Consider the following 15,668-nt stretch of genomic DNA (forward strand, 5'->3'; position numbering starts at 1 on the left):
TGCCATCAATGTTTTTTATTAAAGCCATTTATAAAAAGCAGAGCAATTGTATTTTTTTACAGTCAGAAGTATATACTTCACATATATGCACAGAAAATCATCAGGAAGAATGTACACCACACTATTAACAATGGATTACACCTGAGGTAAAGAATTATGGGTGATTTTTACTTCCTCATTTGAGTTTTTTCTTCCAGTGAGGACTCAATTCTTGTTCAACTCTGGACGAGAGGAAACGCACGTGTGGAAGGCAGCCGGTTTGGCTGTCCGCCTCCTCACCAGAGTGTCTCCGGTCCCAGCCCCTCATCTGCCATCGAGGGGAGGCCAGGGCCGGTGCTGGCAGCTCTGTAACCATTCTGCCTTTCCGCACCATCAGAAGTCATGATGTTCCAGGAGCACGAGCGGATACGGTGTTCAGAGGCTCAAGAGGACAGCCGTTCCACCGTGCTGATGCTCAGATCATGATTGTCACAGGGTGGTCTCTCCTCTTTCACGGGCCCCTCTGCACTGTGGGGGGCTGGGAGAGCAATTCAGCCTCCACTGGGGGAGTTCCCACAGATTGTCTTTAAAGGTGGAGTTTCTCATTTTCCAGGATTCAGCTGACCCCTTCCACTTTAGTTGAGGACTTCCCACACCATGGAGTTCCACATGTCGTTATTAAAAAAAAAAAAGTCTGATAGGATTCAACCACCTTAGAGAACTCTGTGAAAGGCAGAAGTTCTCCTAGAACCCCCTTAGGGCTGTGGGTGCAGTTGTGGGCCTAGCGCTGCTGCTCAAGAAATCACCTGTGCTCCTAGGGTTTGAGACACAGCACCCCCACACTGAGACAGACACCTCCAGAAGACCTGAATGGCTGGAAAAAGAGCCCTGAGACTTGCTGTGACTCTGCTCAAGCTGCTCCCCATCCCTGAATGTCAACCAAAGAGGTCTGGACTGCATCATGCTGAGCAAATCCCCCCTCCCACCCCAGCTCAAACCACCAGATTCTGAGAACACGGCTCGCGGTAGCCCTGGCCTTCCCACCCTTCACCCCAGTGGGAGCACACAATGGTATCAGAGCCCTTGTGGTGTACTGAAGACGTACAGTCTTGTTTTGTGTCAACCAAGGAAAACACATAAGAAGAAGTCACCCTTCCCACCCCACCCCCACAAAAATAATAATGAGAATGGATATATAAGGAAGGAAGGACTGTTGCTGTTCTCACAGAGAGAATTCTGTTCGGTCTTGTAGTGGCTGTCGCACAGGGTCCATCTCCATGTTAGACATATTTCTCTGAAGGGCTGGGCTTGCCTCCTGGTCCTCCTTGTCTGGGCATTGGCCTGAAAGAGAGGCAGATCATGATTGCAGCAAGAGCCCCCAAAGTGCGCTAACTGCCTCCATCCACATCTGGCTCGCCTGCCCCAGCCTCCTAGCCCCTGCAGGGTCTGCGAACTTGTCCCTGGAATACCAGCGGGGGACTGAGTGAATGACGTCAGAAAGTGTCAAGTGCCTTACGTTTGCCATCTTGCTGTCACAGCAACCCGGGGGCGGGGCGGGGGGGGAGGCCACTGGGAAATAGATGAGAGAACTTGCCCAAGTTCTAACATAATGAGGAGGTGATGGAGCCAGGATCAGAGTCCAGTTAGTCTGGCTTCCGGGAGCCTTTGTCAGGTGCCTGATGACCGAAGTTACCGGTTGAGCTGATTCTCGGTCCCCCAGAACGATGTGAGCAAATGACCATCATCAGCCAAGCAGAGCTACTTTATCGCACACAGACAACTCAAATTTGATGTCCTACTAAAAATGTGTGTTAATTCAGGACTGGGCTAACACCTCATGATTCATCATGAATGTCAGGTCTACGCACACCATCCTCCAAACCTCTCTGAAAGCTGAGCTGTCCTCGGTCATCACTGAGTGTGTTAACTCAGGCACGTGGGTCCCTCGGATATGTTCACTCCGCGTAGCTTTGTATTCCAAGGGCAGGGTTTTGTTCTTGGTTCATTTCAAAATGAGAATTTTCAGAGAACTTAAAGATAAGGGATGATTCTCCTGCCAAAACTCCCAACTGCACCCCAAGTACTTGCAAATGCTAAAAATCTTTTTCTGTTTTTAAAGGGTCTTCGTCCCCCTTGTTACACCATTCATAATACAGGCATTAGAATACATTATTACAATTCATTACAATATATTCATTACATTTCTGTTATTAAAAATACTGATACATATTTTTAAAAATAACATTATATGAGATATTGGAATTGTCTTCCTGCAGAGAGACACCAAGGAGTGGGAAATGCAAACCCTAGGTATAAAATTTGAAGTATTTTCATCCACTGAAAGGAACTGATTATCCTTAAACATTCCCATCCCCCAAGCAGGAAGGAGCCTGAGCTTGGATAGAGAAGTCTGAGCTCTGCTATTTGGCATCAGTGTGGCCTTAGACGAGTCACTAAATGTCCTAACCATCAGTTTCCTCTTCTGAAAAAGTGGTGATCATGGTAACTACTTGAAAGATTGTTATGAAACTCAATATTTAAAAAGAAATATATAGGGGTGCCTGGGTGGCTCAGTGGGTTAAAGCCTCTGCCTTTGGCTTGGGTCATGATCTCAGGGTCCTGGAATCAAGCCCCACATCGGGCTCTCTGCTCAGCAGGGAGCCTGCTTCTCCCCCCTACCCTCTCTCTCTCTGCCTGCCTCTCTGCCTACTTGCAATCTCTGTCGAATAAATAAAATATTTAAATAAATAAATAATAAAAATATATGTAAAACAAGGAACTGGTACTCTGTAGGCTTTTATTAAATGATGTATTATTTTGATAATCTGAGAGTCATCACATCTCTGCAGGGTTGCGTAGATTTCCTGATCTGAGCTGCTCAGCTGTGAGATGGGACTGTGGCATCTATCACATGCCGTTGCTGGAGAAGAGAGAACCTGCATGTAACCCCCATCATGGTGCAGGGCCAGAGTGGGGTCAGTTAGATGTTAGCACAGGCTGCCTCAGCCTAAGTTCAAAGGACAGAAAAGACAGACTTCTCTTCCCACTCACTGGTCTTTGTTTTTGTTTTTGTTTTTGTTTTTCCTGATCATCTCAGAATGATCACGGGTTGGAATTGGATTGGGGAGTCACTTGGGCTGCCAGATAGCTAACTGCTCCTGCCTCTGTTTCCCTTCTAGTCCTTGGTGGTAAATCAAGGCACTACACTGACACAGGGAAATTAGGAGCCTAAGCCATTGCTTATTTGGTTCTCCAATGAAAGACTGGCTCTTAAAAACACTAATCACTCAAAAATCTAGAACAAACAATAGAAAAAAAGTTTTCTTAAAAAAACAATAAAACTCAGTTGGAATCATCCAGGTAAAGAGACCTCAAGGCTGTGGAGAACTAGGACTAATAGGGGGAATCCTGTCTGGGATTTTTGGAGCCAGGTCAGAGAATATGGAGACTTACAGAAGTCGTACTGTTCTCCCCATGAGTCCAGGCCATGCCTCCCATTTCCTCACCTTTCCAGCCTTGTGCCGCTCTTTGCTCAGAAACTGTGCTGACTCCCTGCCCCCAGAATTCTCCATGGCCTCTCTCTGGGAAAGGTTCCCACCAAAGGCTGCTTGGGAAGCTAGGACCTGTGCAGAGGGCTGGCCAGTGTTAGCAGCCCTATGGGTTATAAGACTCACCTGGGACATTTGCAAACACGTCTTCTGTTCCCTGGATAAGAAAAAGAAGAAGTAAAATGACTGCCTCACCACCACCAATAGTCCGCAAATAGATTTACTTCCTCCTTCCCTTTTCCTATTTCCTTAGAACTATAACTCTTGAAAACCAAGTAAGAGCTGCTTTTCCATCCCTCTTCTCATCAATTTTAAAAGCATTGCAAATACACATGTGGGCTAAGATAGGTTAGTACAGTCACCTACAGTGGGACCCAAAGTAGTAGGGGTTCACTGAGAGGTTGCCGAGGGTAAATCTCAACAAGTCACGGTTTTGATCCAGTCTTCCTGAGCACTAGTCCGAGGGCCACAGGGGCACACTCTCTGCGGGGGGTGGGTGGGTGTAATAAGCCAGAAACTGCACTCTCTACCTCCTTCTCCTTGGCCAATGGAACACAATGCTCCTGTCCATCCTGGAATAGGGCTCTGTCTCCCTAAGAACGCCCCAGAGAGTGGAAAGAGGAGTGGGAAGGGGTTTCACGAGTTCTGTCTCCAGGAAAGAAATGGGCTGTGCCTACAGTACAGCTCAGGTTCCAGAAACCATCCTATCTCGGGGCAAGCTGCCTGGAGCAAGCCGCGCAGGAGGAAGTGGAGCAAACCCCCCCCCCCCCCCCCCCCGTCCCCTTCCCCTGCCACTCCGAGCGGCCCTAGAACTTACTATGGTTGCAGATGACGGTGATGACCAGTGACAGTAGAAGGACCGCGCAGGTCCCAGCCAGCGGTGCCCAGATGTAGATTTCACAGGCAAAGCCAAGCACACCTTTTTCCACTGAAGACACCGAAGACGCCGACGTTTAGGAACTGGCCGGGATTCTCTAATCCACACCCCCAGCTCGGGCCTGTCCCTCGGGTCCGGTCTCGGTTTCCCCACCACTTGAACAGGTTTTGGCTCTATCTCCACGATCAGGGCTGAGCCCGGTGGGGGCTCTCCCCCACCACCCCCCCGCCCCCTACCCGCACCGCCCCTGGCGGGTCCCGGTCCCGGGACCCCTGCGCGGGTCTCACCTGGCTTGCCCGCCGGCGGCCGGCAGATCCCGGGGCGCTGAGACACCGGCTGCGACGTGTTGGTGGGCGCCCTCGTGGGTAATCGCGGCGCGGGCGTAGGGGTGGGCTTGACTGCGGGAGAAACAGAGCGTGGTTGGAGTCGGACAGGGGACATCGACACTAACCCTCCGCACGGCTTCGCGCGCCTTTGCCCAACGGGGCGCCTCCTTCGCCCGCGCGGACCTCTGCACTGAGAGAGAGGAGATGGATTGGGGACCTCCAGGATGCGCGCTCTCCGCTTCGCCGCGCGCGCGGTAGCCTGCTGCGTCCCGGGCGGGGCCGAGCACACCTGGCGCCTCGGACGGGAACGCAGGAGCCCGCTCCCGGTCTCCCAGCCTCTCTCCAGGGCTCAACCTGCAGGCTTGAGGGCTTGGGTTGGTAGCCAAACGCAGGCTCACAGAATTTAAGGAACTATCCAGGGGCAGACAAGCACCTGAACTCAAGCCCAAATCCGCGGGACCTAAGAAGCCATCTTCAGCCCCTACCCAGCCGCACCTTGGCCTCAGTTCCCTTGTCTGTGAAATGGAAGCAGTATTAAGTAGTCCCCACGCCCCCCAAGGGCGCTAAGAGGCTCAAAAGCGGGGCTCCGTATGAAAAAAAAAAACGGGTTCATAGGTGAGCCCTAAACCCCACACCGAGAGGTGCCGCGCCCCGGGCGCCCGGACCTGGCAGGAAGACCGGCACGAAGGAGCTGAAGTACAGCACCGAATTGCTCAGGACGGAGCAGAAATAGTAGCCTTCGTCCTCCTTGCGGAAGCGGCGCAGGGTGAGGCTGTAGAGGGTGTCACGGATCTTCTTGCCCGAAATCTGTTCGGAGTCCAGTCCGTCGGCCAACTTGGTCCGGGTTTGGGAGAGGTACATGAGGAAGACGGGGCGGGCGGCAGGTTCGTTCTTCTGGAGGAGCCAGGAACAGCCCGGCGCCGCGGAGGGCAGCAGCACCTCGCACTGCAGCTCCACTTTCTCTCCCAGCTGTCCGACCACCTTCGCCGGCGACAAGCGGAACTGGCTCGGCCCGGCGGCCGCGACGGCATCTGCGGGCGGCAGGCATCGAGGCTGAGCCGGGAACGCCGCGCTCCTCGTCTGCCCCGTCCCCCGCCCTCCCCAAGGGTCGCTAACTCACGGAGCAGCAGGGCCAGCGGCAGGAGCAGGGGGGTCACCCAGGAGGCCATGGCGCGCTCTGCGCTGCACGACGCGTACCGACGCGCGCTGGAGCGGGTGGGATGCGGAGGGGGCAAGTCACGCCCTTGGGCCAGACGAGGAGCCAGATTTCGAGTTCGGAGGATGTGATGTCATCCGAAGCCCCGCAGGGGAGAGTCGCCCTCTTTTTCGCGGTTACCACCTTCCAGCCCAGGGAGCAGACTGGGGTCCATGATCTGGGCCTGGGCCGTCGAAGCGGGCTTCTAGGGCCGCTGGGGACGGTTAAAACTGCGGGCTTGAGGACGAAGACAGAGGCTCGCAAATGACCTTTGGAATAGGCTCTCCTGTGGGGGCTGCAGAGACAGAGGGTAAGGAGAGTTTACAAGAGGTGAAGAAGGTGAGAGTAAGCAGGAAAGCAGAGTGTCCACTTCCTTTGTAGTCACTCATAATGGCTCTAGCAAGACCGGCGCTGAGGGCTGAGGAGGGAGAGGCGTTGGTGACTTGCACACCACTCCGCAGGGTAGTCTGGGTGCTCAGCAGGAAGGAGAAGACCATGAGGCAACAGCCACCTGCCTTGTGTGGGACCGAAGGTCCTCTGGCAACCACACCCAGTCCTCCCCACTGCCACACATCACCCGACAGCCTCAAGATTTTTTCTTGGGGCTGCTGCAACAGCCTTCACATGAGTCCCTTTCTTGGCCACACCTTTAGCCACCCTGCCATGATCATTATTCTTCTAAAGGGGATCTGACAGGGTCACTCTTGCAGACTTCTATGACTTGCAAGACAGGATGGAAGCTCAAACAGGGCTTGGCTCAGAGCTTTTGGGTGCTAGCTCCTCCTAGCCTCCGCCCAGGCCCCTGGCCTTCCATTCTCACTCAACTTGAAGCTGTCTAAACTCTGGGCTCCTGTCCTTGCTGTTCCCTTTGCCTGAAATTCCGTTCTGTTTAAGGCTGGCGGCCAGCTTCTGTGCTGTAGGACACAGACGTCATTCCTCTTTATCCTTGGCTTTAGGCGCTGGCCGGGGCCCCATGTGAAGCCTGGGTGAATGCCTGGGAGCATCCTTCACTCTTCTCTCTCAGGCTCTGGCGCATCATATCCCCTTCCTGAAGCCTTCCAGCCCCAGTGGATGCCCGCCTCTCATTACTTCAGGGTGCCCTAGCCTTTCCACTTTGAATCCCAGAACAAATACACCTCACACTGTTGCTACCTGAGTCTAGAGTCAAGCCACGTGGCATTATCTGTTCCATGTGTCTGCCCCACCCATGGATTTTGCCTGGTGAGGACTGGTGAGACACCCCTCCCCGCCATGTCATAACATAACTTGGGCTGAGCTGTGTTGGTAGAACTTAAGTGGTGGATGGGTTTTAAAAAATTACTACTAGTACTTTGATTTTAATGTGTGCTCCCCAGCCTTCTCAAATCATCCGAGGCACCTACCCCTAGGTGGAACATTTAACATATTTTATTTTAGTTCCAGTGTAGTTAACATATAGCGTTATATTAATTTTCAGTGCACAGTTCAGCCCTTCCATCCATCATCCAGTATTCATCACATCCTTCATCCCCATCCCCTATTTTGTCCATTACCCTCACCCACCCCGCCTCCAGTAACCACCAGTGTATTCTCTATAAAGGAGTCTGTTTCTTGGTTCCTCTCTCTCTCTTCCTCTCTCTTTTTCTTTTGCTTATTAGTTTTGTTTCTCAAATTCCACATATGAGTGAAATCATATGGTATTTGTCTTTCTCTGATTTATTTCCCTCAGCATTATACTCTCTAGCTCCATCCATGTCATTGCAAATGGTAAGATTTCATTCCTTTTTGTGGTTGAATAATAATCCATGTATAAATGTACCACATCTTCTTTTTCCATTCATCTATTGACGGACATTGGGCTGCTTCCATAATTTGGCTATTGTTAATAACGCTGCTATAAACATAGGGGTGCATGTATCCCTTTGAATTAGTGGTTTTGTATTTTTGTATTTTTTTTTTTTTTTTTATTTTTTATTTATTTGACACACACAGAGAGATCACAAGCAGGCAGAGAGGCAGGCAGAGAGAGAGGAGCGGTTTTGTATTTTTTTAAAGTATTTTATTTACTTATTTGACAGACAGAGATGACAGGTAGGCAGAAAGGCAGGCAGAGAGAGAGGAAGGGAAGCAGGCTCCCCGTTGAGCAGAGAGCCCGATGCGGGGCTCAATCCCATGACCCTGGGATCACGACCTGAGCCGAAGGCAGAGGCTTTAACCCACTGAGCCAATCAGGACCCCCAGTGTTTTTGTATTTTTTTTTTATAAAGATTTTGCTTATTTATTTTAGAGAGAAAGAAAGCATGACTGGGCGGAGAGTCTGAAGGAGAAGGAGAGACAGAATCCCAAGCAGACTCCCCACTGAGCCTGAAGCCCAACGTGGGGCTCGATCCCAGGACCCCAAGACCATCACCTGGCTGGAAATCAAGAGTCAGAGGCTCAACTGACTGAACCACCCAGGTTCCTCTGTTTTTGTAATTTTGGGGGTAAATACTCAGTAGTTTGATTACTGGAACATAGGATAATTCTATTTTTAACTTTTTGAGGCACCTCCATACTGTTTTCCACTGTGACTATGCCAGGAATCTCCAGGAGACTCCCCCCTGAGTGCGGAGCCTGAGGCAGGGCTCTCTCTCGCAACCCTGAGATCATGACGTGAACTGAGAGCAGGAGTCGGTTGCTCAAGCAACTGACACGGGGTTGTATGACACCTGCATTTTTTGCAACCTCCCTTTCTTAGCTAATAGTAGAAGAAGGAAAGCTCTTCCTATCAGCACGTGTAGATCTATCTCATTCTTCTTAATGGGTGCATTCTCTATGGGTGTTCCAGAATTTAGTTTTCCTGCTAATGGACATTTAAGTGGGCTGCAGTAGACACAATATGTCTACACTACTGGGGACTTGCTCACTACATGTTAGATTTTCATATGGAAGACGAGGGAGACTGGGGAAAGAAAATGCTTTGTAATGATGGTTACGACTGTGACTCACAGCAGGGCATCCCTGGCATGTAGATGTACACATGTATGGTGTGTCCCTGGCTGTGTAGACACAGGGCTGTCCCTTAACCCACAGGACTGAGCGTGGCAAGGAAACAGTCAAGTCCAGGCCGGCCATCTTGGTCACCTGAAAGAGAGCTGCAGCTGGCTTGGAGGCCTTCCAGCCTTGCAGCTAAGAAAAGTGTCAGCCATGGGGGTGGCAGCCCCTTTGTACAGAGCATGACAGAGGGTGGGGGGCATGCCAAGGCAACATATGAAACCTACCAAGGAGGCTTTGTGACCCCAATGATATTTTTTACAGAATGTGGTGGATTCTCAATGCAACCACAACGACATCCGCCTTGCAGCAGGTGGGAGAGCAGATGCAATTTGGAGAATTCTGGGGATGCTTGCTTGCAGCAGGGCCAGGTGTGCAGAAGGCTGGGCGGGGCCCGCTCCTCGATGCCAGGTGAGCTCCCCAAGTACCTCAAGTACCCCAAGTACTTGAGTACCCCAAGCTGCGGCACTCACGTGGGATGGCATGAAGGCATGGGCACAACGGCAATGACTTGCACGCTGTCAAGCAAGTCCCTTATTTTTAAAAGCATCCAGAGAGAGATAAGGTAAGAGAGTCTCCAGTATCTGTGCTAAATTTAAGTTAAGTCTTTGTTTCTCTCGAAGGTGTTTGTTCTTAAAACATGGAAATAAAGTAATTTTAATTTACATGAATTGAAGGCATTCAGAGCACATTAACTGGACTGCGCACTGGTAAGAAATTCATCAGGGCTCAGTACCGTGGCTCATAAGACACTGACTGCAGGGGCGACTTGGAATCAATGGCCAGCTGCCTCCTCTTGCCAGTCTTGAACTGTGGAGAAGATACTGTCTCCTTGGAAGGGGTTAGCTTGTCTGGGGCTAGAAAGGCCTTTCTTTGAGCTCTAGAGTTAACAGGGCCTTGCTTTATCTCCATGCAAATACCTGTCAATTCCACCCACCTGTGCCACTCCCACTTTTTCTGGAGAATGTTTCAATGTACAGAAACGTGGTCATACCATATGTCTTTGAGTTGTGTTGATAAAGAGAGGCTTAGTTTTTAATTTTAAATGCTGTGTAGTGGTATTGTGAATATTCCACAGTTCAGTGGTCCTCCAACCAGAGGATTCATACCCTGGGGGGGTCAAGGAGGCTGGCTGTCTTTGGGGATACACGTAATTTTTAGGGGCTCATTTCCAGATTTTCAGTTCCCATTGATTCTCTTTTCTAAGACAGATCTGCCCAGGAGCAAATGTCTGTGTCTAGTCTTTGTGCTGATTCGCTTTCCCTGCCTCCCCTTTCATAATCTCTCTTTTCTTGCTTTAAAACAAAAAGGCAGACAGGCAGTCCTGTAGGTTACTATGGTGCAATGCCCAGTGGGGTCAAAACTCCATGCGGCAATAATCAAGGGGAAACACCCAGATAGTTTTCCTTTTACATCCATACCGTTAGCTGTGGATAAGCATTTCTCCTGGGGAAAGTTCCCAAGATCCTTGCAAAGAGGGTGTCTGGGAGAAATGCTGGAGCTAGACCACCTTATGGCCAACTCCTGGCCCTCATCACTTTACTCAACTCTCTCTGTAGAGCTAGAATGCAGAAGCCAGAGAGGTATTATGGGATGTATGCTCATTCCTAGTGTGCTCAGCAGCATTGCAAAAGGAACCACACTTCCTTTTTTGACACAAAGTCTGATTTGCTAATTGTTTTGACATTGACGACTGACTTTGCCAAAGCGGTTAGCTGGCAGAATTTTTATTTGCAATGAATCAAATGAGGTAAAACCTTAGCTCCAAAGTTTTGATGAAAACAAAGTTTAGGGCGCCTGCGTGGCTCAGTCGTTAAGCGTCTGCCTTTGGCTCAGATCATGATTCCAGGGTGGTGGGATCCCACCACCTTCCCAGGATCCCTGCTCCATGGGAAGCCTGCTTCTCCCTCTCCCACTCCCCCTTTTTGTTTTCCCTCTTTCACTGTCTCTTTCTCTGTCAAATAAAATCTTTAGGGGTGCCTAAAGGCTTAGTAGGTTAAGCCTCTGCCTTTGGCTCAGGTCATGATCTCAGGGTGTTGGGATTGAGCCCCACATCGGGCTCTCGGATTGGTGGGGAGCCTGCTTCCCCCCACCCCCCGACCCTGCCTTCCTCTCTGCCTATTTGTGATCTGTCACATAAATAAATAAAATCTTTTAAAGAATTTTTAAAAATCTTAAATAAAAACCTCACAAAGTTTAAAGTCTGATAAAATGAAAACATTAAATTAAAATATTATTTTGGCAAATTTGTGTTGAAATTAAAAATATTTCCATTTCCCCAACCCCTTCAAATTTCATCAGTGAAGGCAGTTGCTTCTAGGTGAGGTAAGAATGGTACAAGTTCATGGCTACCCAATAGACGTGGTAAAGCCTATTTGAGTCTGCTTCCAGCAACTGAGCAGTGAATAAATCTAACAATGATAATCAATCCACTTACAGGTTAGTGGTTCCCAAGTCTTTGCTTTCAACACAATTGAAAGAAGACCCACTCTAGTTGGCAGCTGTTATGGGTTGGATTGTTTGTGTCCTCCTGAAAATCGTATGTTGAAGTCCTAACCCCCAGTACTTTAGAGAGTAACCTTATTTGGAGATTGGGTTTTATCGGAGGTAAAGTCAAGTTAAGATGAGGTCATTAGGACCTTATTATGGCAGGTTGTAATCTGGTATAACTGGTGTCCTTATAAAAAAGGGAAATGTGGACACAGAGACATACCTTGGGGGAGTGTCATGCAGAAATACAGACATCAGGCTGGTGCTTCCACAAGCCAAGAACCCCAAAGATGGCTGGCAACCTGCTGGAAGGGGAGAGGCACGGCGCAGATTCTTCCTCACGGTCCTCAGAGGGAACTAACTCAGCCTTTGTCTCTGACTTCTAGCTTCCACACTGTGAGACCATACATTTCTCTTGTTACAGCAGCCCTAGTAAACTAATACAGCAACTAATAGATCACTAAGATGAATTTTTTTTTTTTTTTTTTTTTAAAGATTTTATTTATTTGTCAGAAAGAGAGACAGCACGAACAAGCAGGAAGAGCAGCAGGCAGAGGGAGAAGCAGCTTTCCTGCTGAGCAAGGAGCCTGACATGGAGCTCAATCCCAGGACCCTGACATCATGACCTGAGTAGAAGGCAGACGCTTCACTGACTGAGCCATCCGGGCACCCCTAAGGTGAACTTCTGGTGGTAGTTCACCATTGTGGTTTTTGTTTGGGGAAAGAAAAAAAAAAAAAAATATATATATATATATATATATACATATATATATATATATATATGTATATATATATATATATATTTAGTTAAAAGATTTAGTGACTCTGCTATAATAAAACCAACTATTTATAGGGACAAAATTTCTCAGTGCTTACATTGTATTTTTTTAAAAAAGGGGGTGGCATCTGGGTGGCTCATTCATTAAGCGTCTGCCTTCGGCTCAGATCATGATCTCAGGGTCCTGGGATCAAGCCCTGCATTGCATTGCTTCTCCCTCTCCCAGTCCCCCTGCTTGTGTTCCTTCTCTTGCTGTGTATCTCTCCGTTAAAAAAAGAAATAAAATCTTAAAAAAAATAAAAGTAGGAAAGTAATTGGTGTTGTACCTTTTTTAGCAATACGTAATAGTTTTCTGTGAGTTCATTAACTGGGTACTCTCCATCTCATTAAGAGCTAAAATTTCCCTCAAAGTTATTTTTTTACAAAAATTCTTATTTTGAGATAATTATAGGTTGATACTGCAGTTATAAGAAGTAATACAGAGCTCTCATACACTCTACCCAGTACCCCCCAATGGTAACATCTTGCAACTCTAGTACAATATCACCAATGACTACTTTATGTTTAATTCTTAATTTTCAATGTTCATAATTTATGTTCTCTTTGAACCATCTACACTACTCATAGCTGTAATAATGGCATAATCTAAACAACTTTTTGATACTTAGAAATTCATGGTTACAGGAAATTAAATTTTCAATTTATGCGTTTTTCTGGCCGAGAAGATCAATCAAAGATCTTCAAGCATAAAAACATATTACATTAAAATAAACTTCTAGGCAGGAAGATGGATAGAATTCACAAATTAGAGGGGAGAAAGGAATGACAAAAAATTTCCAAAAGTTAAAGAACTTGTTTTTGCTTTTAAAAACAGGTGATGGCTGAAATAAAAATCAATATATTATTTATTTACATTTTATCAGAAACAATTAAAAAGAGTGATGGAAAGGTCTTACCTTTAAACATCAATATTTACAAGACATTGGAAACTATATATTTTACAACTATTTATGATGAAAAATGCTTGACGTCAAGTTAAAATGGAGGGAAGGAGTATACCGATGGTCATAGCAACCCAACCGCCCTCCCCTCCTCCCCCACAGATGAAAGGATAAGCAAATTGGTGTAGCCACACAATGGAATATTATTCAACTTTAAAAAAGGAAGGAAGGACATTTTGACCCATACCACAACATGGATAAAGCCTGAGAACCTTATGTTGAGTGAGATAAGCCAATGACAAAAAGACAAGTCCTGTGTGATGCCATTGACATGAGGTACATTGTGTATTCGATTCACTGGACAGAAAGTAGATAGGCAGTTGCTGGAAGCTGAGGGCCAAAGAGATGGAGAGTTATTATTTAATAGGTGCAGAGTTTCAGTTTTGCAAAATAAGAGTTCTGGAGATGGAGGGTGGTGTTTGTACAACAATGTGAACGCACGTAATACCACTGAACTTTACGCTTAGAAGTGGTTAAGATGGTAGATGTTATATGTATTTTACCACAATAAAAACTTTAAAAAAAATGAGTGAAGGAGCACATCGTCTTTCATATTTGTGGGGGATACAAGAGCAATGAGATGTGATGAGAACTGCCACTGTTTATCCATTCCTTTGTTAATGCAGCTTTAGGCTGTTTCCAGTCTTTGCTCTTACAAACAACGCTATAGTGAACACCCTGGTAAGTATTTCCTATGGTCCATGTGCAAGATCTTCCCTAGGGTGTCAGCTTGGAAGGAACAGCTTCAAGAGGATATTGACCTTGAGAGCAGTGACTTACTTGGAACATGAGCTTGTCTTCAACCTCCATAGCTATTGGCAAACTTTTCTCCAAAGCGATGGTACCAGTTTATCCTCACAGCAGCTGTGCACGACTTTCCGTTTACCCACATGCTTTATGATTCTTAGTTTTGTCAGTCTTTTCGATTCTGTCACTCTGAATGTCATTTTGTTGGTGCTTAGAGAACCGGATTTATTTCTGACCAGTTGTCCGGTACTAATTTCCGCAATAAATGAGGCTTTAGCTCCTTTTTTTTGTTTGTTTGTTTCTGGACTGTCCTGGGTCCTGCTGTACTCACAGTTAAGGCTCTGACAGTCACAAAATAAACCTTAAAAAGGCTCACTTCTCCTTGTTTCCTCCCCCACCTTCTTCGATTCTCCCTTTTCCTTTCTTCCTACCTTCCTTCCTTCCCTTCTTTCTACAACTTGTTATCTGGATCCAGTGTATCCATAACAGAAACTTTAGTGTTTTTTTTTTTTTTTTGAAGATTCTAAAAACTTTATTTCAAAGAGAGAGTGAGCGCCTGAGCAGGGTAGTGGGCAGAGGGAGGAGCCGGGAGTAAAAAGTCAGGGGGAAATTTTTCTTTTCGCAAAGACGGTTCACTCTTTCTCTGGGCGCTGGTGGAGGATCCATGAAGTAACCTCAACTCAACCGGAAAGCTTTCACTCCCACGTTCTATAAACTGTGACCTTGCCGGTGGGAAGCCCCCCACCGTGCAAGTGTCTGAGGGGATCTTAGCGGTTCTCTTCACGTGCCTGCGGGGTGAGCCGTGGAAGCTGGAGGACGCAGCAATGGAAACAGTGCGAGAGAAGAGGGCGGTTGTTTCCACAGCTCGCCACCAACGCCCGAGCGCCGGCGGAAAGGGCTCCAGCTCGCCCTGCAGCCCACTGACCCAGTTAGAAGAGTGTTCTCCTCCGGGAGGAGGGGGGCCGGAGTAGTGAAGGCAGAAAAGGCGAAGCTTGGGAAGGGAAGAAAAGACGGAGAAACCCAAGGCTTTGCCCTCCTCCTCCTCCAGCCCTCCAGCTCCTCCTCCCTCTGTTTCGGTGGGGGCGGGATGAAGGGGTTAGAGGGCTTTCCAGGGTGGTTTGCTCCTTCTCAGCTCAGCAGGAATGAAAGAAATGAGCTGCCTCTCCACACCTCAGACACCAGCTGAGCTGTCCATCAGGAATGTTCCTACAGGTGCCCAGAGGCAGAACCTGGAAAGAGGACTCCCCGCACCCCACCCCCCGCCCCGGCCTCAGCTTCTCCCTTGGACTGGGGACAATGTGAATGTGTCCATGGCGGTGGAGAGGAGCTACATGGAGCTGGGGTGTGGGTGGGGTGTGCAGTTGGTGTCCTGCTTCAGGGGACCTCTTCCAGTTCTGAGGGTCCCCATGCTGAGAGACACACCAGCAGTGGGGACAGGCAAGGAAACACGTGACTCCTGATGACGGGGGTGCCAGGATGTGGTGGGTGCAGCGAGGACAGGAGCTTAGCCCAAGTCACCACCTTTAGCAGGGGGCGGAGGGAGGCTGGGGGAGGGCGGGCGACCAGGGAGACCTGCACTGCTGCTGTGCCTGAACCCAGCTAAAGGAGGCCAGGTGCAGAGCTGGGGAGCCAGGCTGAAGGCACAAATTGTTGCAAAGGAACCATGGCTAGAAGTGTGTTTGGGGAACACGCAACAGCCAGGTCCCTGGAGACAG

At 48.4% G+C, this 15,668-nt stretch overlaps 1 protein-coding gene across 2 annotated transcripts in view; it reads right to left on the minus strand.

The window, feature by feature from the left end:
• CD8A (CD8a molecule) overlaps positions 1-15,668 on the minus strand; it is a 33,706-nt gene continuing 18,038 nt past the window's right edge. Inside the window, exons 2-7 of one of the 2 annotated variants that reach the window (XM_004742367.3) lie at positions 5,851-6,220; positions 5,396-5,761; positions 4,692-4,802; positions 4,345-4,455; positions 3,654-3,684; positions 1-1,320 (exon numbers count right to left, since the gene is read on the minus strand). In XM_004742367.3, the coding sequence (XP_004742424.1) occupies positions 1,260-1,320; positions 3,654-3,684; positions 4,345-4,455; positions 4,692-4,802; positions 5,396-5,761; positions 5,851-5,899 (729 nt within the window). In that variant the 5' untranslated portion in view covers positions 5,900-6,220 and the 3' untranslated portion in view covers positions 1-1,259. Of the gene's footprint in view, positions 1,321-2,759; positions 2,900-3,653; positions 3,685-4,344; positions 4,456-4,691; positions 4,803-5,395; positions 5,762-5,850; positions 6,430-15,668 lie in introns of those variants that run through there. The other variant, XM_045079122.1, reaches the window with a different exon arrangement.

The sequence above is a fragment of the Mustela putorius genome, unplaced genomic scaffold (assembly GCF_011764305.1).
Source record: "Mustela putorius furo isolate JIRA1106 unplaced genomic scaffold, ASM1176430v1.1 tig00000281_pilon_pilon_pilon, whole genome shotgun sequence".
Taxonomy (NCBI): Eukaryota; Metazoa; Chordata; class Mammalia; order Carnivora; family Mustelidae; genus Mustela; species Mustela putorius.